Source organism: Nansenia antarctica (genome assembly GCF_963989245.1).
Source record: "Nansenia antarctica genome assembly, chromosome: 7".
Taxonomy (NCBI): domain Eukaryota; kingdom Metazoa; phylum Chordata; class Actinopteri; order Argentiniformes; family Microstomatidae; genus Nansenia; species Nansenia antarctica.
The window spans coordinates 13,847,794-13,871,094 of NC_137677.1; the positions used below are offsets into that span (position 1 = coordinate 13,847,794).

General features: G+C 42.7%; 2 protein-coding genes across 2 annotated transcripts; one reads left to right on the forward strand and one right to left on the reverse strand.

Moving 5' to 3' along the window:
- Positions 1-4,388: 4,388 nt before the first annotated feature.
- Positions 4,389-7,170, reverse strand: glulb (glutamate-ammonia ligase (glutamine synthase) b). Its single transcript, XM_080536072.1, has 7 exons — positions 7,118-7,170; positions 6,520-6,704; positions 6,097-6,258; positions 5,853-5,999; positions 5,634-5,761; positions 5,309-5,508; positions 4,389-5,209 (listed from the first exon to the last, which is right to left on the reverse strand). The coding sequence occupies exons 2-7, from the start codon at positions 6,683-6,685 to the stop codon at positions 4,894-4,896; spliced, it is 1,119 nt and encodes a 372-aa protein (XP_080392198.1). The 5' UTR covers positions 6,686-6,704; positions 7,118-7,170; the 3' UTR covers positions 4,389-4,893.
- Positions 7,171-8,048: 878 nt separating this feature from the next.
- rgsl1 (regulator of G protein signaling like 1) lies at positions 8,049-22,302 on the forward strand (the record flags this gene model as incomplete). The annotated part of the gene is made up of 26 exons (XM_080536586.1): positions 8,049-8,079; positions 9,574-9,753; positions 10,074-10,257; positions 12,795-12,924; positions 13,418-13,511; positions 13,612-13,689; positions 13,892-13,899; positions 14,363-14,465; positions 14,916-15,044; positions 15,206-15,420; positions 15,682-15,803; positions 16,447-16,527; positions 16,641-16,838; positions 17,078-17,186; positions 17,284-17,410; positions 17,511-17,628; positions 17,758-17,872; positions 18,985-19,172; positions 19,533-19,605; positions 19,710-19,910; positions 20,530-20,633; positions 20,734-20,804; positions 20,970-21,123; positions 21,321-21,446; positions 21,557-21,704; positions 22,186-22,302. The coding sequence occupies 26 exons, from the start codon at positions 8,049-8,051 to the stop codon at positions 22,300-22,302; spliced, it is 3,204 nt and encodes a 1,067-aa protein (XP_080392712.1).
- Positions 22,303-23,301: the final 999 nt, after the last annotated feature.

Below are 23,301 nucleotides of genomic sequence, written 5' to 3' on the forward strand. Positions count from 1 at the left end.
GTTTCACTTACTCCTGCCGCTGATTCCAGCCTCCTACCCTATCCTGCCCTTGCCCTACCTACCTACCTACCTACCTACCTGCCTGCTTGCCCTGTCTACATGGTAAATGGACTGCACTTATATAGCGCCTTTATCCAAAGCGCTTTACAACGGCCTCTCATTCACCCATTCACACACACAGTCACACACCAATGGCGGCAAGCTACGGTTGGATCTAATGGGGTTTTCTAAAACATATATTCTCATGTCACTCACGCACACACGCACACACATACACACACACACACACACACACACACACACACACATTCTCTCTCTCTTCTCTCTCTCTCGTAACCAGAGTATCAGGCTACGTCACTGCTAAGGTCAGGATGATCTTGACTTTTGGGAGTGACTCCACAAATAGACAGATTCTGGTGTGTTATCTTAAGACCTTGGGTGTTGTAGGCGCCAGAGAGGGTGATTTAACTTACTGCCCCACCTTCCCCACCTGCTCTGTCTACCTGCCTGCGCTGTCCTGTCTAGCTGCCCGCCTGCCCTGCCTGCCTGCCTGCCTGCCTGCCCTGCCATTGGAACTCTGCTTAGCCCCACTCTACCGTGTCCCCCAAATCTGTTCCCTAACTCACCCCTCACCTCTCCTACAATAAATACACCCGTCCATGGGGTTTTACCATCATCATCTGCCTACTCCTCTGTGTTCTGCATTTGGGTTCACTAGCCTGACTGTTCCAAAGATCCCCTGAATGATTTGCTGTGTGTTGACATTGAGAATGATGGAAAAAACAAATCGCTGGTGACGTCGGTCACAATGGGGAGACTTGAGTCTGACCTACCCCCAGCCCTGTCCCTCGATCTCCCACCTCACTACTATACAGTTCTGCTTTCACAGCTGCTGCAGTCTCCAACACTCATGCCCTCTAACCGGCCTGCTGCAGCGGTTTTCACAACATGTTTCCAAACAGAATACTACAGGGGACATTAGGGGATGGGGTCACAAACATGACCACTTGGTTTTCAACAACATGCTGGTGGCCTGAGTGCTCCTGCCACCAAGGAAACAGGAAAGAGGCCTTTCCTGTATTTAGGCCGACTAAGGATGGTACCTCATTTGTGGTAAAACAGAGGCCACCAGACTTCAATTTCGACCTGAGTAGATCTCATTTACTGCTCCAACAACTATAATTTTCTAATTTAATTGCAGCTCACATGTTATACACTTTACCCTTGTAAGGAGAACATACTCCTTGAGAAGCAAGCTTATATAAATGACATACAATTATTTATTAATGATTTATGTAAAGTACATACAATTATTTATGTACATAAAACCTAGAGAATTAGATGATACTATGTGGATATGTTTACTTTCAGAATAACCAAGGTGGGTAATCGATCAGACTTGTGCATTATTTAGAGGATGTTTGACCTGTTTTTCATTACATAACAGCTGTCACACCTCCCCCTTTTTCCTCCACACAATTGACAGATTGTCTGGGCTCCGATTGTGGCTGCCATGGTAACCAAGCTGCAGCGTCCCAATCATCTCATTGCATCTATGTTTTTCTCCTGCTGCTCTGTTTTTGGCCTCTCTTTTCACTTAACAATATCCACCTCTGCTTCTATCTGTCTCTCGTTTACACAAACAAAACACATGCATGCACACACACGTGCACACACACACACACACACACACACACTCACTCACTCACTCACTCACTCACTCACTCACTCACTCACTCACTCACTCACTCACCCACCCACCCACCCACTCACCCACTCACTCACTCACTCACTCACTCACCCACTTAGTGACACAGTCTGTTGGACTGGCTGGATAGTATTCATGGTTTGACGTGCCTTGGGGATTTTAATGTAATTGCATTTCCTGAGCACGCTGTGGAGCAGCAGCGATCAGGCATGTGATGTGCACATGACCGGCCCAGACCCTGCCTCTGTTCATTACTCATGTGCTTGAGGAAGGCAGCATCAGCCCTCACACAGTCAATGAACACTAATTACTGTCACACCTCATCTCTTTTATTATCAACACTAAAACATAGTAAATAGAGTAACTGTCCATCAGTGGGATGGTAAGGAATGGACACTCATCCATTGTGCCCCTTTTTGGGGGAAAAGGACCTGCCCTTCAATAAGTCTGTGCATGTCCCTGCATACACACGCACTTGCATACACACACACACACACACACACACACACACACACACACACACACACACACACACACACATTTTAAATGCTTTATTTATGTCCACATACATGTACAATATCTAAAGGACATAAATACTATCGGTGCATTTTGACATTATGGAAACAGTCAGTTACAGTAGTGCTGAGCCAACAACCAGTTATGCTCCACACAGGATGTTATTCACACCAGATGATACCAGTGGATTGACAGATCCAGTATCAATACTGTAAAACAGACAGTATCCAGCTCATGGGTACAAGAAGCACCGCCTTCTCCATATTGAGCTACCAATAACAGCAGATACTGAGCAATACTTTGCTAACTGTTTGGCCCTTCTCTTAGACCAGCCATTTGAAGGCCTCTAACAACAAGTTAGGGAGAGGGAGACTTAGGGGTCACACTGAATGAAAGTGGGATTTTATCAGAATTGGCCATTGGTTATGACTTCTATTTATCCCCTTCCCCTTCTGCCCCAGGTGCTCAGCTCTGATGATAGAGCCGTCTTCATGTTGTTATTATGAAACTAAGGGCCAGTTTCACAGACAAGGCTTAAGCCTAATCCTGGACTAAAAAGCATCTTCAATGGAGATTTTACATTGAAAGTGTGATTTAGTCCAGGACTAGGCTTAAGCCTTGTCTGTGAAACCGGCCCTAAGTGTCCTTGCAGTTCTATTTGGGGAAAAACCTTACCTTACCACGCTCTCCCTCCTCTGATGTACACTACAGCTGTCTGGATGTAATTTGTGGTACTACAGGTCTGATCTTAAAATCAATTAAAACAGTGTTTAGGTGGCCATATTGACAAAGGCTCTAAATCCTGGAAAAAAACGGAATAACTATTTAGAGTTCACAGATTCCGTTCTATATAATATAACATCTAAGTGACTTTTCAAAGTATCTTCCTTCTAAACCAAGTGACAGTTTGAATGCTGTTTTCTCTTTGGATGGTATTCAGATGTACTGGCAGCTTTAGGTTGGGACTACCCCCTCCTTCCTTGAATTTCTACCTGTGGAAGTAGGTCAAAGGTGTCAAAACAGACCTCTATGACTGGCTTGCCAAGTCTGTCATACCTAACAGAACATTACAGACACAAGAGAGGGTAAAACATTGTATTTCAGGTAGGCTTTTTGCTCTGGTACCAAAACTACACCACATAACATGTCAGTGAAGTCACTTTCTTTGGCATTCAGAATGTAAACAGGCTGGGTGAATGCCTCTACAGCTGCAAGATGAAGCAAATGCAGAGAATATCTCTTATGCTTTTTTCTTCATTTACTACTACAGGTGTTGAACAATGGACACTCATCATCCTTGTTTAATTGTTTACTACATCCCCAGTATGTAGGCTTACTGTATGTACCATGCAATATGTATTGTGTTTCACTCCTACTAAAGAACTTAAGTTGTGTATCCTTGGGATATGAGAGTAAAAGCATATTATATGAATTTCATGAAAACAATTCTCAGAAATCAGTTTTTGTTTGAAACTTCAGTGCTTAATATGCTAATATATATTATGCATATTGTGCTGTCATTGCAGTTTGTTTACATAAATACCTATCAGTTTAAGAAACCTTTTCTGTGCAAGCAGAACCCCAACCCTATTCCATATCTACTGTATTCTCTTTAAAGTACATTTTAAAATACAAACTTGGAAAAGGTTATGGTTATGGTTCTTGAGATATGCCCAATAATTGTTCCTTTTCCAAGTACTCCCCAATTAGTCAGTAAAATCAGTGTAATTTAACTTGGCCTCGTAAAACATGGGTCAATTTCAGAAGTCCTAAGATCTGACCAGTTGCATAGAATGTACACGAGGGAGATTATGAACACAAACTGTATTATTAACCATGGGTATTGATTGGTCCAAGATTGTGCTCTTTGTTATGATTGGTAAAAACTCAGAGGTTCAGGTCAGCTCATAGTTCTGAGCTCAGTTTGTTAGATAAAGGATTGCTTGTGAGAAACGTTCTACAGGCAACTCTCAAATGTTGGGCTCCTCTCAATTCTGCCTCTTCAACCTACCTCCACAAAACACACAATGAGCAGTCATGTCATGGTAAAAATATTAGTTTTAATAGTACAAATGAGAAAACAGGTTTGGCCACTTGAATGATAACAAAGTCAATATATAACAGTGCAAATCCTTAATCAGATACAACTTCTACTAATGCTAGACAAAGGTATCCACACATGTATAAAAAACACACAAATGCATCTTTGATCCTTTGGGCTGGTGTACCACAGGCACACATGAACCAAACAGCACAATCAAGAAGGACCACCCCATTGGTGTGTTAAAAATCTACAGTATCTTGGTTAATAAATGTTAAACACATTACATGAATAGTCAATATACATGAAATCAACTTGAAAAAGAAGCACAGTTAGGGATTAATCATTACTCCTCTATGACAAATCTCTGAATAAATGTCCATTTAAAATATATTTTGGCAGTGATCAAGTTAGAGGTAGGACAAGTCCTTATTATACACTATAGATTGAAACACTTGTCAAGCATCATCCCATTCATCTCGTAAAATCGACAAAAGAAAGTTGAAAAATCAATCCCTTGCAGGATAACAAAAAGAAGTCACAGACAATACAGTACTGGAAATGACAGCTCTTCCTTTTTGGGGTTTAAGCTTCAAGGGAGAGGAGGATTTAGTCCCGAGTGAAAAGTTCATTTGTATTGTGTAGGTTCATCACCCTCTTCGCTAAGCAAGCATGTGCGTACCATGGCCTCTGTGACGGCATATGGGTCACAGTTGGCCGATGGGCGGCGGTCCTCAAAATAGCCCTTCTTATCCTGGCCCACTGAACGGGGGATGCGGATGCTAGCGCCACGATTAGCCACACCGGCCGAGAACTCATGGATGTTAGACGTCTCATGATGACCAGTCAAGCGTCTGGCGTTGTCCAGCCCCCCTTTGGGGTCATAGGCCCGGATGTGGTAGTGGTGCCTCTTCCCCAGCTTCTCAATAGACTCCTCGATGGCCCTGTGTACACAGAGGAAGAGGTTCATTCACTGCTTGAGAGACTTAACTACTTAACACTGAACCAGTTCAAGGCTTTCACAGCAAAACATGCATGCCTACCTCAATCCACCATCTTCTCGCATCTCCTTTGTGCTGAAGTTAGTATGGCAACCAGCGCCATTCCAGTTCCCGGAGATAGGCTTGGGGTCAAACGAGGCCACCACACCAAAGTCTTCACAGACTCTGTGCAGGATGAAGCGAGCTGCCCACAAGTGGTCCCCCATGTTGATTCCTTCACACGGCCCCACCTGGAACTCCCACTGAAAGGACAAACAATACACGTGAGACTTTAAAAGAGACATCTATCTACATTCTAACACTAGAATGACATCGATGATGAGTAGATCAGTGGAGCAGTTGCATCATTCTACAAAGTAGTTCATACCTGAGCTGGCATGACTTCAGCATTGGTACCACAGATCTGAACCCCAGCATAAAGACAGGCTCTGTAGTGGGCCTCCACGACATCTCTTCCATAGGCCTTATCTGCTCCCACTCCACAATAATACGGCCCTAACAAAAAGCAACACAAAATGTTTTATGAAGATAAGAGTAACATTTTTACATAAAGCAGCATCAACAGTAGTCATGACAACAAACTCACCCTGGGGTCCAGGGAAGCCATTGGAGGGCCACCCAAAGGGGTGCCCATCTGTGCCCAAGATGGTGTACTCCTGTTCCATGCCAAACCAGGGGTGCTGAGTATCTACCATATCCATGACCTTCTTACAGCTAAGGCGGAGGTTGGTCTCTGATGGGTGACAATAACAGTGCCAATCACTTAAACTGATCCAATGTGGCACTAGATTTCAACACTCAACGCTGACCTCAGGCTGCTGCTTGCTCACCTGTAGGCTTGCGGTTGTATTTAAGCACTTCACACAACACCAGCTTGTTGGGGTCTTTCCTGAAGGGGTCCCTGAACATGGCTGCAGGAATCAGGAACATGTCGCTGTTGGAACCCTCTGACTGGTAAGTACTGGAGCCGTCGAAGTTCCACTCAGGGAGATCTGCAGGAGATGGGGGAACCATGACGTTAAAGAAACTCAGCGATTCAAATACTTCATAGGCACAGGGCTTTATTACATTTATTAATATTTGGATTACTGACATTTAGAATGAAAATAATGTACCATTGCTAGATGGAGATAACGGATTTGTTCCAGTGTTTACACCTGACATGTGTAAAGGGTGTGATTCATATTTCTGTTAAACTGTGCATTTTCAATTCATTGTAAACAAACATACAATTTATCAGACTCAGATCTTACCTTGGATTGTCTTGGGTTCAGAATCCAGAGTTCTGGTCTTGCAGCGTAGTGCCTCTCCTGTTCCATCAATCCAGATGTACATGGCTTGGACCTTCTCTCCTTGAGGGAGTTCCATGTACTGATGTTTGACATCTTTACTCAAGCTGGCACTTGATGAGGTAGCCATATTGACAAAGCCTCTAAATCTTGGGGGGGGAAACAAAACAATTTAGAGTTCACCTATTCCGCTCAACTGTTGAGATCATCTATTACTGGTGAGCATTCAAATCTTACTTAGACTCAAAACAGGACGCAAACAAACTTCCAATCCAAATAACACCAAGTTAGTTAACTGCAATGTAATGTACACCATGCAGCCTACGAGACCATTTAAGGTTTCTAACAATGAAAAAACAAACACAAGTTATAATTTGCGTGACACATTGTTGTGTGTCTGAGAGCATGTTGTTGACGCTGCGCGCTGCGCACTGTAAAAATCACATTTCAAGACCTGGCATCATGAACCCAAAAAATACACAAAATACATACATTATATGTAAATAAATATACAATCATAAAATAAAGATCCCAATACGAAAATGGTAAATCAAAAAATTACCTAATGTCTTACAATCAGAAGACGGGTGCAGACGCCAACAATTTCGCTTTGTAATTCCAAGTGTTCGTCTTTCATTCTTTATCCCAAAATTCGGACAAACACTCATATAAGTAAGGGACCAGATCTCCCCGCCTCTGATTGGCTTAGAGAGAAACGTGATCCGCTCGTGCTCAGGTGATGGAACGCTCATGGTTTGATTTCATTGGGTGAATTCATCAAGCCTACACAAGAACCCACAACCCCCTGGTTTTGCTCAATGTGGGCGACAATCGTTGATTAAACAATATATACGATTTAATTTGAAAAGAAACAACACTGGGGTTTACAGAAAGATTCTTCATCTTCATCACATCAAGGTCCACAATATTTGACTGTGATGAGTAGTGCCCACGAAAAGTAGAACGCGCCCCCTACTTGTGACAACCGAAATAGGTTTGTTCCCAGAAAGTAGAACAATTTGTTCCAAACGGTCATTAAGGGGTTTGTATGAAGGTTAGGTGGTTGTTGTTTTTTTATTTGTGAAAAATGTAATGTCAGTTGTACCAGGGGGGTATTCCATCAACGTTGCTAAAGGAAAATCCAGGCTTATTTTTGCTAAATCCCGCGAGATTTATCAAAATATGGCTGGGTGTTTTATAAATCTCGCGAGATCAATCCAAAATAAGCCTGGATTTTCCTTTAAGCGACGTTGATGGAATAACTTCCTGCTCTATTTCTGAGGCCATATTATTATATTATTATTAATGTTGGCCAAACGTTCACTACTAATTCGCATAACAAAACATTCTGAACTGTAGCCTACACTAACCACTCGCGTCCAGAATGTTTTCTTTTAGATTATTACGACATTGGCGCTGTTGTAGGATTTGTACCACTACGGTCAATGGAAACCACGAGTAAAGGCGTTAAACAATATTGAGTGAAAATGAAAATGACGAACAACGTGTCAGCTGTACCACGTGGTATGCCATTCCCCCAATGTGATAGGCTGACCACCTGATGCAGGCCTAGTCTCTCAGTAGACCACGCCTAAATCTGATCCAGGTTACACGAAATGACCAACATTCCAATTAGTCGTTTTTCAGTTTGTTTAGCCTACTCCAGATATAGATGACTAGCCTACACCTTCAAACAATTGCATTTATAAAACAACGTTCTGGTTTTGTTCCTACAACTACAACTGATGAAGGTGATGACTCCTGAAAGATGAGGCTTTTGTGGATTTCTTCAACACGTTTCTGAATCTACCAGGGAGCACTGTCTGTGAAGATCTCTTTACCCTTTCACACTCCAGTAGATACTGTTTGTTATCTCTTCACTGTTTTTTAAACAGACTTCACTCTACTTTTTGTCCGACAACAAATGGTTAACGTGTCCTGAGATACCTCACTGCCAGGTAGATGAAAACCCAACAGATGAGGACCTTCTGCGGTTTACTGTTAAACAGCACTAGCAAACTACAGTGTCTAGCTTAAGTAATGGGACTTTTTTTGGCACTTTTTCATCTTCTTTTGCCTCTATACTCCAAATGTTTGGATTTGAAATGAAGCAATTACTATGAGTTTAAAGTAGATATTCTCAGTTTTTTATTTGATGGTATTTGTGTACATTTACATACTGGTTCCACAATGTATAAATGACAACATATTTGATACAAAGTCCCCCTATTTCAGGGCACCAACAGTAATGGGACAACTGGCTTTACAGGGGTCAAGGTGTGTTCTATCACATCATTTGTGCTGGCATAAGAGAGCTGTCAATGTCTAGTATTGATTCTAGGCTGTACATTTGCCTTTGAGTCTACTATTGACCCATATATAATGGTGCGTTTTCGTATTTGTTCTTGGAGCTGGGAGCATTAAGTGACTAGCCACAGGATCTCTAGTGCTGTATCCATGGTCAGAGGTCATCTGTAACTGATCAGCCAAGCTGGATGTTTTTTTTTACTGCTGCTTATGCTCCGCAGTAGCATTAAGAGACACATAGACATTTTCTGTTCAACCATCAGCCACTCCAGGTGAGAGTGCATGACATTTATACTGGTCCTGTATGTCCTGGATGGCCCCGAATTCCCACAAGACACCCCAGGACACAGCCACGAAAGCTTGGGAGACAGACAACAAACATGGACTCCGCTATTGCCAGTGGATTCCACTTGTGGATAGAGCCCACCAGAAGGGTTGAACTAATGTTGTGCACAGTAACATGGAATGGCAGCATGTCCCAACTGAACTAGAGCTCCACATGCCTGATGCAAAATTCAAAAGGTTGCACAACAAACTAACCAAAACAGTTCACCTGCCTTCCCATGAAAGTGACAGCCTTCTCCAGGACATCCAGTCTCTCCAACTGGAGAAGGTTCAGGTGAGGGAAGTGAATGTTCCACACACCTGTCTGGAGACACCTGCCCTGCTACCTCCCGTCTTCCCAAACCACCCCACCTCCTCCACCTCCAGGAGTCCACTGCTACAGGCACATGCTGTCTGCCTTGTCTGCTGACAGCTTGGCCAGTGGACCCTTTCATGCCTTCCTAAGGATCAGGGGATTGACCACACAGCTGCACCAGCTTGCCCTATGGCAGGAGGAGCTGGAGCTCTTCCTCAGACTCATTCCCAGGGCAGTGGTGGACTCAGGCTGTTTGAAGGGCAGGGGCGAAAAGAAAAAAAGGGTACCTACTGCACAACAGGGGACCCCATCAGTGCACATGGTCAAGTTTAGACCATTGGAAGGGCAGCCAATAGGGCACATCCTCTAATCTTGCCACTCAAAAGGGCACTTTAGTGCGACATTTTTCAACTGTGGGTCACATGGTCAAGTTTAGACCATTGGAGGGGCACCAATAGGGCACGTCCTCTCATTTTCACCACTCAAAAGGGCATTTTTGCCACTAAAAAGAGCACTTAAGCTAGACGTTTTTAAACTGTTCGCCCCCCCCTGCCCCCCCTGAGTCCGCCAGTGCCCCAGGGAGAAAACTCCTTCCACACTCAGAGGCAGGCGTTGACCAGAAGCAACACTCAGACCTTCCTGGGTGAAACCCTGGAGAAGCATGTCCCCCTGGATAAGGTGACCAGCAGTCACCTCTATAGACTCCTGCTTTCTGGAGCAGTCGTCCCATGTGGGCCAGGCTTGAGATCTGTAAGGTAAGTCTATCTGGCAGCCAAATGGTTAGGCTACATTTGAATATTTGAAACATCATATGAAAATAAATATATTATTTACAATGGTTATTGAAAGATAAAGTCAATAACTCTCCATGTTACAGTAATTGCATGTAGTATACCTTATGAAGTGATGTCATTGTAATAATATTTTTTAAATGAACTTTGCTTGCGTCTATGATAATCCAAATGTCTTGATTTTTAAAGGTGCAGTGAGGGTGTGAACTGTGGACAGACACTGACCTCTAGTGGTCATAATACGCCAGGGCAAGCAGATACGATGTATGAAGGAAGCGTTGGCTCTGTGTCAAGCCTGCTGTAGCCATGGCAACGATAAAGATCATCTCTCTGAGGAGAAGTGGGCCCTGATGGCACTGGAGGATGTGAGAAGGGGAGGGTCTGGTCACCTGCACTACATAAACACTAGTAAGAACAAAACCAAGGGCTACATTTAGGCTGGAGTGACGACGAGCAATGCAGGTGTTACTAGAACTGTTAAAGGTGTTACTAGAACTGTTAAGCTCCAGTTTCACAATTCGACGCTTTACAAACTTTGTATGATGTGAAAAGAAAAGTGTATGTCTCATCGTGTTTTCTGTAGACCCTTTTGATCTAGCCTTTTAAAGTTGCTGGCTTTAAGGTACCCAAAGTTGGCAGCAGAGAAGCTCTTTTTTTTTTTCTTAAGTAATTTTTTCTGAGTGGGGCAGTCCTACTCATATTTTTCTTTTTATTGACAGATACAGTAGAGATTATGACAGGAAGGATGGGTGAGAGAGAGAGAGAAGGGATGACATGCAGGATATGTCCGCGGCTGGAATCGAACCGGGAACCCTGCGGTTACATGGTCAACACTTAATCCACTACGCCACCTAAGCACTCCTGCAGCAGAGAAGCTCAACAACCTGCTCTATTGTAAAAGGAAGCCCTCCTCAGTGACATCCCATGACTCACAGAATATATGTTTTCCTTCTTGGTGTTGCTGTACTATGCACCCCAGCATTTGACATTGTGAATGTTGTAGGTAAAAGCCAGGCAATAATGAGCAATAATGTTGCATGAGCATGCAGATACAGATATAGTAGACACATTGATAATCATATCTGCCTCTGAAGGTTGTTTATTTGATATTAGAGTATGTTTTTTCTGTGTGCACAATATTAATCATTCTGTTTAATTACATTTAAAGAAGAGGCATCCTCGGAGGCCATCCATGAGGCCAACTTGGTACCATTGGGTCAACCCTTGGCTTAGATAATCATTACTGAAGCATTACTTGGTAGAAAACAACCTGATCTGAGATAGGTTCAACTGTCTTGGGATTTAGCTATGTGGACGTGGAATGATTGAAACTGGATAGGACAGTAGGTTATTAATAATAATAATAATAATAATAATAATGACTTTAATTTATATAGCGCCTTTCAAAAAGCCCAAGGACACTTTACAGGGGAATGATCGGACAGACAAAACAGAAAACAAACAAAACAAAACTGAAACAATGACTAGGGGCCAAAGGCCTTGGAGAACAGATGAGTTTTGAGGGCTAGTTTGAAGGAGTCCAGGGTGGGGGCGTTGCGGATCACTGTGGGGAGGGAGTTCCAGAGGGTAGGTGCGGCCACGCTGAAGGCTCTGTCCCCAAAGGTCCTTCCAACCAATCCAGGCTCAGACTCCTGCATGAGAGGGGTCATACTGAAGAACAGACTGGTCAGATAAATGCTCTTCTCTGCTGTCGATGCAATTGTGCAATGACTGCCCTCCTTTTCCAATTTCTCCACAACTCTTTCTCTTTCATCACTCTTTATCTACCTTTTAAGACATTTTTTTGGAGTGTGTTTAGCCGATTCATCAACAGTGTCTACGTTTGGCAAGGCTATAAAGGACCCCCCACAAGGAGCAAGTTTGAGCAGCAGCTGAGACAGAGCTATCTCCACTTCTCAGAGGGTAAGCAGCCCTGTCTTTACCCTGGCCAGCAGAGGGCAAACAGAAGCATACACTTGTCTCGTTACTTAATCACTTTTTAAAATAAAAATGAAACCCTTCAAGAATTGAAAACTCAATGTATGTTACTATCAGTTCACTTTTTGGAAGAATGAATGTGACCTAGGTGATCTTCCTTCCTAGCATGTGTCATTACCCCAACCAATCAGTTGCCACCAGACTCACCTGCCCCCCCTAAGGAAGAGGGCGATGCCTCCCATGTGAAAAAAAGAGTTGTTAACAACAAAGTAATTATAGTAGTTCTAGATGAACGATCTGTCTATGATCTTCATCAAGAAGATCTAACGATCTTCTGCCTGGAGAGTGATTGTACAATGTCACAAATTTTCTTTATGTCTTCACTTTCTTTTACATTCACTTGAGAGTAATATTCAAAGCAGTCCATTAATGGCTGTATTAATTGATAACTTAACCACTTCCCACATTGGATCTTTAAATGTTTCAGTTCTGTCTGTGCTGCCAAAAACCTCTTTATGTGCCCTTGTGTTGTGATGTTCCTATAAGCTGTTGTTGCATTGCAGGTTCAGGAACCTTGAGGATGCGGGCACAGGGATGGCACCAGCAGGGATGTACGGGGAGAACGACCATGCCATGCTACACCAGAAGGCAGACGTGATGTTCCTCAAGTCGAAGATCTCTCCCAAACTCAGAGTATGACAGCATACCTGTGATGTCTGTCTCTTAGCATGATATTTATGCTTGACTATACTCTTATTAGTGTGTTGCGTTTAATCATCATCTATGGTTAATATAATTTGGTAACAACAACAACAACAACAACAACAACAACAACAACAACTGCTGCATGTTCCTGTGGTGTGTTTTACACAGGGACCTTGTCTTCTGCTGGAAAAAGTGACCAATAACTTTTATTATTCATCATTTCTCATGTTTGCATAGATACATTTAGTGGAACATTCTTAACTACAGTATGACATCAACGGTTTCCCACAATCCAAACTGACCTTGCAATCTCCGTTGAGCCTACAATATGTATATATATATATATATATATATATATATATATATATATATATATATATGTTATATGTTGCTATAACCGTTACTCTGCAATGTTCCCTTCATTGACTGGATTCTGCTAGTTTATAATGATGACTCACCCTGCTTTAGGTTTCGCTGTCAGAAAGTGATGCTCTCCTCCACCCCAGACGATATGGACCCGCTGCACGTAGACAACGACTGGTACCACGAGGTCAAGACCTCCACTTTCATCACAGGTGTGCTCACCCCCCCCCCCCCCCCCACCTCAGTTTGGGTAAACAAGAAACAGAGGTTTGTTGTGGTTGTTTGTATGAGATGTGTGATATGAATCCACAGAGGACCACACCACTCTGAGGTTTAGGATCCACCATGGATTCAAGCTGATCTTGCCTCAGATCAGACTGGATCTGAAAGGTAAATGATCACTGGTTCCCTAAACCAGGGGGGTATTCCATCAAGATTCCTAAAGGAAATTCCAGGCTTATTTTTGTCTCGCGACTTTTGACAAGCCTGGATTTTCCTTTACATTACCGGTACATGACATTATAACAATAACATACACTTAAAGTGCTCCAATATGAATTGCTCTTTTTATCCAATTGTTCTGTTTTATCAGAAATCATTGTAATTTCATCTTCGCAAGATCTCTGTTACTGTATCATTCTGTTGGTTTGTGAGATCCACTGTACATGTTTCCATGGATTTCAGACAAGGATATGCCAACCAACATTTCCAGCCATCAAAGATCATCCTTCAGCATGTCTGAGAATGTGTTTCTATGTTGAAATGACCAAAACTGATGGCATCTCTGCCAGAAGACAACAAATGTAATGTAATGCTGAATTTATAAGGTCACTATTGTATTCTGTCACTGTAATAGTTTTTAGGCATATCATTAATTCAGTTCTGACTGTATTTGAATGCTCTTGCACTGCTAATTGAGTGGTTAAGATTACTTCACTTACCTTTATGAGTTTTCACAGTAATTTTGTGGAGTGTTGTTGATATGAAACATGAGTTATTATAGGAACTGGTAAGGGCTTTCAATAAAGTATTTTTGATTACATTTTAATGTTTTTTCTTAAAGGCTCCCCCTCAGGAGGAAGCACGGCCAGTTCACTCCACTTCTGAGGGTCAACTTGAGGGTCGTGGAAGACAGAAAATTGCCCCGGGACTTGTGTCCTCAGAAGGTGCTGTGTTCTATGGTCATTTAAAGTAGCTAATGCATATTAGGGGTGCAACGGTTCTCTGTTTATATTGAACTGTATGGTTCGCCATCCACGGTTCAATATGCACCAGTGAATTTTCAGTGTATGATGCGTTCCATTGAGTCGGAGGTCGAGTTTGTCTGGAACGCAGTTGCTTCTGTAACTTGTTCAAATGTTTGTTCATGGCGAGTGGATTTGAGAGTTGAGGGAACGAAAACAGTGAACAGAAACGTTACTGCAAGCATTGATTAATCATGTCTTTCTGCGCATATGGTCTACCTGTCAAGCCTTAAGTGCACTTTTACTTTTAATTCTTCCTCTCCTATACCAGTAGTCAAGCCATTTTACATTTGAAATGTGTTCAATCAATGTGTTTAATGTGAAATGAGAGTGAGTGAAACTGCATTATTTCTCTGCCCTTTGTTTCCACAGATCTTCTTAAGATATCTTCAGGCTTTCAGCAGGTGAAGATCGGAGAGAGGGGTGGACGCCGTGGTGATTTCCATGATGTAGGAATCAACACCAGGCAGGCCATGGAGCATGTCAAGAAATCCAAGACTGGTGTGTTAGCCAGCCATTACATGGTCACAATTATAGTGTAGTTTTAGAATAATGAACAACATGATGCATCCATGTATGAAATCCTCATTAAACCCATTGCAGAAGAATGTCATTGTTCTGTTTTCTGTAATATAATGCTGTCATCTGTGATATGTCTTCAGGGTCCTCTGGCTCTCCTATTCAACTGAAAGCCAACTTCTTCCGCATCCTTTCCCGACCTCAGTGGGTGCTTTACCAGTACCATGTGGACTACAAGCCCCCCATAGAGTCCCGCCGCATGCGTTCTGCCCTCTTGTATCATCATAACGAGACGCTAGGCTCAGCCCGCACCTTTGATGGAGCCCTCCTCTTCCTGCCTCACAGACTTGAGAACCGGGTACAGTACACGAGAGGGTTCGGTTCTTCTGATGGCTCTATCACTCAGATTTGTGATAGACTAAGATCATAATTTACCAAACGGCATGTAAGAACTTGTCAAAGTAGTTAACTGTTAATTGTTGGAGCAAGAGTGAAAAACATACTAACTACAGTATGATCTAAAGCTGATGGATCAGCTCCCACATGCTGTTTTGAGAAGCATGTTCTAATTGTAATTCATTGAGAAACCTTAACACAGAGCTTCCATTGTATTTTGTAGGAGACTGTACTTCAGTCTCGGACCAACCATGGAGAGGATGTCCAGATCACGATCACTCTGACCAATGAGCTGCCACCCACCTCTCCAGTGTGCCTGCAGTTCTACAACATCATCTTCAGAAGGTCAGAGCACCCAGTGAAAGGTTATGGTTGTGTTGACCAATAATAAGACACAAACTCACGTTTCTTTGCTCGGCTGCCCTCGGACAGGCGGTTCAGGACCATGTTCGCAAGGACAAACAGACTGAAGCTCAGCTTCTACCCCAGGGCCATTCAGGCCCTGAACACAGCAAAGACCTAGGTTCTAGGCCCTGGACAATCTAGACAATTTGATGGCAGCTACTAGATTGAAATCAAGTGCAATACTGAAACACAACTGTGAACATTTCAAACCTGCAAACTGCGACACTTTAAATGAATGTGCAATAACACTATGTGCAATATGACAACCCTCGGGTACATAAGGTTCAGAGATAGGAAATGTTAGAATAGGTATAGCATAGCATAGAGTACAGCACAGTGTTTTAATTTGTATAGTATAGTATAGTGGATAGTGTACATAGCCTTTATTTATGTAAACCAGCTCTTTTCCCTTCTTGTTTTTAGTTTTTTTCCTAGCACCAGGGGAGCCCCCCCTCCCAAATTTCGTTGTTTGGTACCTGTACTATATCACAATATATGACAATAAAGACCATTCATTCATTCATTCTCTGTCGGTCTCTATTCCGTCATTGTCTGTAAAAATGTTTTTCTCTGTTTGTTCTAGGGTGCTGCGGATACTAAACATGCAACAAATTGGACGCCATTACTACGACCCAAATGAACCACTCAATATCCCACAGCACAGGTCTGTGCCTTACCTGTCTCGGCAGTGGTTTTACCCATAAAGACAAAAGAGACAGAATAAAGATGTTGTTGTGTCCTTCATTGTGTGGCATGTTGTATGCATGTGCTCTTCAGACTGACCATCTGGCCTGGCTTCACCACCACCATCCTGCAGTATGAGTCGGGCATCATGCTAAGTATGGATGTGAGCCACAAGGTGCTGCGCAGTGAAACAGTGCTCGCTTTCATGGGCAATCTCAAGCAGCAGTGTGGGGACCAGCGCTTCATGGAGGCCTGCACCAAGGAGCTGGTGGGCCAAATTGTCCTCACCAAGTAAGACCCACCACTAGATGAACGCAGAGATACAACTGTTGTTTCTCTACGGTAACGCTTTACAGTAATGCAGAGTAGGTACTAAGCACTAAGCTCTACTTAGATTTGTGCATATTCATATTTATAAAAAAATAAATAACTAAATGTTTATTCAACCTTATAATAACCACTTTTACATTGTTGCAAAGAAACATTCACATTTATAACAACCAACTGTCTATGGGAATTTTTTCTCTCAGGTACAATAACAAGACCTACAGGATTGATGATATCGCATGGGACCACACTCCTACTAACACATTCAAGAGAGGGGACTCTGACATCTCCTTCAAAGAATACTACAAAACTGTAGGTGTTGTCTCATAAACTTAAACTATCAGACCATATCACTGACCATGTGTCACAGTAACCACTGAACTCATTATGATTTAACACTTTCATTCAGCAATATAGTCTGGACATCACCGACAACCGGCAGGCCCTTCTGGTAAGCCATGTGAAGAAGATGGGCCCTTCTGGGGGGCCGCCCCCTGGCCCAGCCATGCTCATCCCTGAGTTCTGCTACCTTACAGGTACCACTGACTTGACACTAGAGAAACCTCACAAACACTACTTATGGACAGTATTTATTTTAGTATTATATACACTGCTATTTTTTTTTTCTTTTAATAGGCCTGACGGACAAGATGCGCAGTGACTTCAACATCATGAAGGACCTGGCCACCCACACCAGACTGAACCCAGAGCAGAGGGAGCAGCGTCTCAATCGCTTTGTCAATAACATCCACAAGTACGTCACACTCTATATGGTTTGACTATGAGCAGCCTTGCACTGATGTAATGTTGACTCTACACCCCAGCTTTAAGTGGTTACAATATTGATATCACAACGTTGATTGCAAAACTGACCACCTTGCAGGATCCCTGAGGCTGAGGCTGAAATTAATACCTGGGGGCTCAACTTTGACAACAAACTCCTGAACCTCACAGGCAGAGTCCTCCCTACTGAGAGGATTATCCAAGGATCCAGATCGGTATTGAATACATCAGAAATGATGTCCCCAGTGTGGCTTATTACAGTACTTGTTACCTGCAGTTTGAAGCTCTTGCTAAACATTTCTGTTTTACTGCAACATGTACTGATCTAGCTCCAAACAAGAATGTTTGCTGGTCATGTATTTGCATGTATATATGCCTGTCATAATCTGTGATTGCCACATTGTAACAATGTCTTCCAAGTCTTCTTTTCAACATAATCCCTCAGAGAAGCATGAGAATGATCCCTAGTATCCTAAGTGATAACTCATTATGATTTAACACTTTCATTCAGCAATATAGTCTGGACATCACCGACAACCGGCAGGCCCTTCTGGTAAGCCATGTGAAGAAGATGGGCCCTTCTGGGGGGCCGCCCCCTGGCCCAGCCATGCTCATCCCTGAGTTCTGCTACCTTACAGGTACCACTGACTTGACACTAGAGAAACCTCACAAACACTACTTATGGACAGTATTTATTTTAGTATTATATACACTGCTATTTTTTTTTTTCTTTTAATAGGCCTGACGGACAAGATGCGCAGTGACTTCAACATCATGAAGGACCTGGCCACCCACACCAGACTGAACCCAGAGCAGAGGGAGCAGCGTCTCAATCGCTTTGTCAATAACATCCACAAGTACGTCACACTCTATATGGTTTGACTATGAGCAGCCTTGCACTGATGTAATGTTGACTCTACACCCCAGCTTTAAGTGGTTACAATATTGATATCACAACGTTGATTGCAAAACTGACCACCTTGCAGGATCCCTGAGGCTGAGGCTGAAATTAATACCTGGGGGCTCAACTTTGACAACAAACTCCTGAACCTCACAGGCAGAGTCCTCCCTACTGAGAGGATTATCCAAGGATCCAGATCGGTATTGAATACATCAGAAATGATGTCCCCAGTGTGGCTTATTACAGTACTTGTTACCTGCAGTTTGAAGCTCTTGCTAAACATTTCTGTTTTACTGCAACATGTACTGATCTAGCTCCAAACAAGAATGTTTGCTGGTCATGTATTTGCATGTATATATGCCTGTCATAATCTGTGATTGCAACAAACTCAAAAACCTTTTTTTTCCTTTTTCTTCTGTCTCCCAGTACGACTACAACGCTTGGGCAGCAGACTGGTCCAAAGAAATGAGGGGGATCCCCCTGATCAGCAGCCGGCCACTGGACAACTGGATCATGTTCTTTACCCACCGCAACGCTGACGTAGCCCACGCCCTCCTGGACGGCTTAAATAAGGTGTCCCCACCCATGGGCATCCGCATGCAGAGGCCTGTTATGTGAGTTCTCACTCTGGGTTGGAGGAGACTGGAAGGAGGCACACACACACACACACACACACACACACACACACACACACACAGTGCTATAGCACCACCTAGTGGCAGGGAGCAACATATGATACCTAAGTTAATTACAACGGTGAGTCCAGCTGTGAATGGGCACAGCTAGAATTAAGGTTCCAAGCTTGAGTTAATGAGCACTTTAAGCTGCAGTATTGTACCACAGGTGTTTTACAAAGCCTTGAGTATTCTTTGCCAATCATACTTGGGTGTTATCTGAAAATGAACATGGTATCATCAGTGGAAGTCCCATTGGTTAGATGTCTCAGTGCTTTGACAGTTTTGGTCTGTGTACAGGGTGGAGTACGAGGACCGCCAGGAGTCTCTGCTCAGGGCTCTGCAGCACAACGTTACAGAGACCACCCAGATGGTTAGTCTCTGAGCATAACATGTCTAGCAATCGTCTTAATCTGTGTCCAGGTAACCACCTCTAGGTGTTGAATGAGGACTAAAGCATGTGTGTTACCTCCTCAGGTGGTGGTGATCCTCCCCAGCAACAGGAAGGATAAGTATGACAGTGTGAAGAAGTACCTGTGTGTGGACTGTCCCACCCCCAGCCAGTGTGTGTTGGCTCGCACCCTTTCCCGCCAACAGGTCGTCATGACTGTGGCCACCAAGATTGCCCTGCAGATGAACTGCAAGATGGGAGGAGAGCTCTGGAGTGTGGAGATCCCAGTAAGTCGCACAGTGAATTGAAATAAACCCAAAGTCACAAATGTTGTTGGGGCCCAATATATAAAAAAATGGCTGTGCACATACAGACCAATGCTCATGATAAGTTTAAAGTGGAATTTTATTATTTGTTGTTTTCATTATTCAATAGACACATTAAAAACGATGAAGATATACAGTATATATATAAACGGTCAAGATATCTCGCTTTGAATGCCGTCATCAGTCCTGATGTTCCAAATTGCTCAAGATTCCCGATTCCAGATTATATTAACTCTGGGGCTTTTTTAGGAAGTAAACATAGACTTTGAGTTTTGATAGCTATGATACGTTTTGAAATGATGATAGTTTGAGACGGTATGCATTATGGATTGACCAGAAATACACATGAACATGAATTTTGGATAAACTTTCCCTTTTTAATGTGGATAACATTTATCTGACTGACTACCTCACATGGGTGCAGGTACAATTTCTACAGCGTGTTCTATTTCTACAACCACACATTTCACACCTGTGTGATCTCCATCCACAATCTTATGTTCCACCCCATGTATCTCAATAGAAGCATGTGCTAAACCAAACTTTGTAAGGTGTAACTTCACCTGCCTCTGTTTCACAGCTCCAGCAGCTGATGATCGTGGGCATTGACTGCTACCACGACATAGCTGCAGGGAATAGGTCCATTGGAGCTCTGGTGGCCAGTCTCAACAAGGGCATGTCCAGGTATGTGGATGAGCATGGAGAAGCATGGCCTTGGGTTATGAATGTGCTCTTTACCACCAATGTTGGTAGCCAGTACCAACTGATTCCTCTTGTTTTCCAGGTGGTTCTCCAAGTGTGTGGTTCAGAGCCGTGGTCAGGAGATCATGGATGGCTTGAAAGTGGCTCTGCAAGGCAAGTTCAATGAAACAACAAAGCATTTCAAATAAGATACCATATCAAAATTGACCACTGACTGCCACATTGTAACAATGTCTTCCAAGTCTTCTTTTCAACATAATCCCTCAGAGAAGCATGAGAATGATCCCTAGTATCCTAAGTGCAGGCTCTCTTTCCCAGGTGCACTGAAGGCCTGGCTGAAGCACAACCAGTGCCTGCCCTCACGCATCATTATCTACAGAGACGGAGTGGGGGACGGGATGCTGCAGAGTGTGGTCAACTACGAAGTGCCACAGATCCTGGACTCAATCAGCACCATGGGAAAGGACTACACGTAAGAGGACCTTAAGGACCTACACCTTAATTGAGGATTTCTAACATAATCAAAAATGTTCATGTCTTTCTACCAACATATTTTAGTACGAGATGGCAATTAGAGCGTATTAAGGCCTACATATCTATAACCAGGGTTCCCTTTAACACATTCAATCACCAATCATTCTGATCGTATTTTCTCTCTTCCCCTCCTAGACCCAAACTCACAGTGGTGGTTGTGAAGAAGCGGATCAGTTCCAGGTTCTTTGCCCAAGTTGGCGGCAAGATGGCCAACCCACCCCCTGGAACAGTCATCGACACTGAGGTCACCCGCCCAGAATGGTATCGATTCAATACGCAATTCAGAAAATATGTTGTTTTTTCAGAGATGTGCTATGTCTGCTTTATCCAGTCTTAAAACGGTGGCTACAGTTGCAATTTCCCATTTTCAGGTACGACTTCTTCATTGTCAGCCAAGCTGTTAGACAGGGAAGCGTCTCCCCAACCCACTACAATGTGGTGTATGACAGCAGTGGACTGAAGCCTGACCACATGCAGAAACTGACCTACAAACTCTGCCACATGTACTTCAACTGGCAGGTATGCTGGGTTGTCTTTCCAGTAGTAGTTTTAAAGGGGAGGTTTACCCGAACTTTCATTATTTCGTGTGCAGCTGCATCATAGCTATCAAAACGTGTGAGGTCTGTTGTGACGGGGAGAGAGGGGGGGATCTTGGGAGTTTGGAACATCAGGGCATTCAAAGCGAGATATATTTACTCAGAGATTGTTTTATAACATGATTCTTTGTGTGTGGATATGTCTACTTTAGAATAATGAAAACAACAAATGCACAAAATTACAGGGTAAAAGTCTGCTTAAACTATTCTCTTGGTCAGTAATTCAAATGCAGGCATGAACAGGGTGTAGTTCACATTGAAACACATCTTAAACCTACTGATGTATCCATATTGGTTATGAAATCAAACATACTGTATTTACATATGGTTTTCCCATTTCAGGCATGCAAGTTGTTTTTTGATGCATAAATTGTCGTTGATTTTGTCTCCCTCAATTATTTCAGGGGATCATCCGAGTGCCTGCACCCTGCCAGTATGCCCACAAGCTTGCTTTCCTGGTGGGACAGAGCATCCACAGAGAGCCCAACATGAAGCTGGATGACTTCCTCTACTACCTGTGAGAGGGCAGCAGCTACCTGAAGAGCACTTTGGAGTGAACTTGTTTTCCTTTTGTTTGTTATGCAAATTTGAACTGCTATTCTATTTTATTTTATACTATTGTTCTTTGGAAATTATTTATTACAGATTGTCAAACTTCGGTGCAAAGTTTCATTTTGTGTTTTTTATTTTGTTCTTTTACTAAGATCAAGTTGCATGATACTGTTTGAAAATGTTGTTACTGCAGCTGTCATTTTGGCTGTCTCCCAGTTTTCATTATCATGATGAAGGTTAGGGTTTGTGTTGTGTTTTTAAACAAATAAATATTAACTGAATTACCAGTGTCATTGCATTCTTAAATACAGTACGTATCAAGCAAATATAGAGAATTGAGTGTCCTGTGGGCCATTCTTTATATGTGTCGGTCAATGAGATTTGAGAGAACAGCGACCAGCGATCTACCTAAGTAGTCCACTTGTAGGATACCTGAATGGCATAGGGAGAAAGACCCGCAACACAACAAGTTAGAAAATATCTAATTTATTTTGTTAAAAAAATGTGCACATGCACACCCACACAATATTTCGTAACCATCAATATAGGCTGATATTTCTTTTCATAAAGCTAGCACACAATTGCAGACTTTTAAAACATGGTTTTGAAGACACCATGGGGAAAGCTTGCACTGTTTGATTATACATTTTAATGTACAAAAAAGGCAGTCTGAAAATCAAGTATAAACATTTAAAAACAATTTACAAATGGACAAAGTACAAAAAGCAACAGTCACTCAAACAATATGTATAGAAGCAATGACTGAAAACCTATGGTTCATGACTTGAACATTTTTACATTTACTGTCATTTTTAAATGCCTGTTACTGTAGGCTGAGAATTGTACAGAAAGTTATACAGAATGCTTTTTATACATTCTTTTTTGGCAGTCTCAGTTCAAATCTCATGTAAGTAGTTCAGAAAAAGCAGTTTCTGTTAAAGGTGGATGGAAAGATGGAATGGTGAACA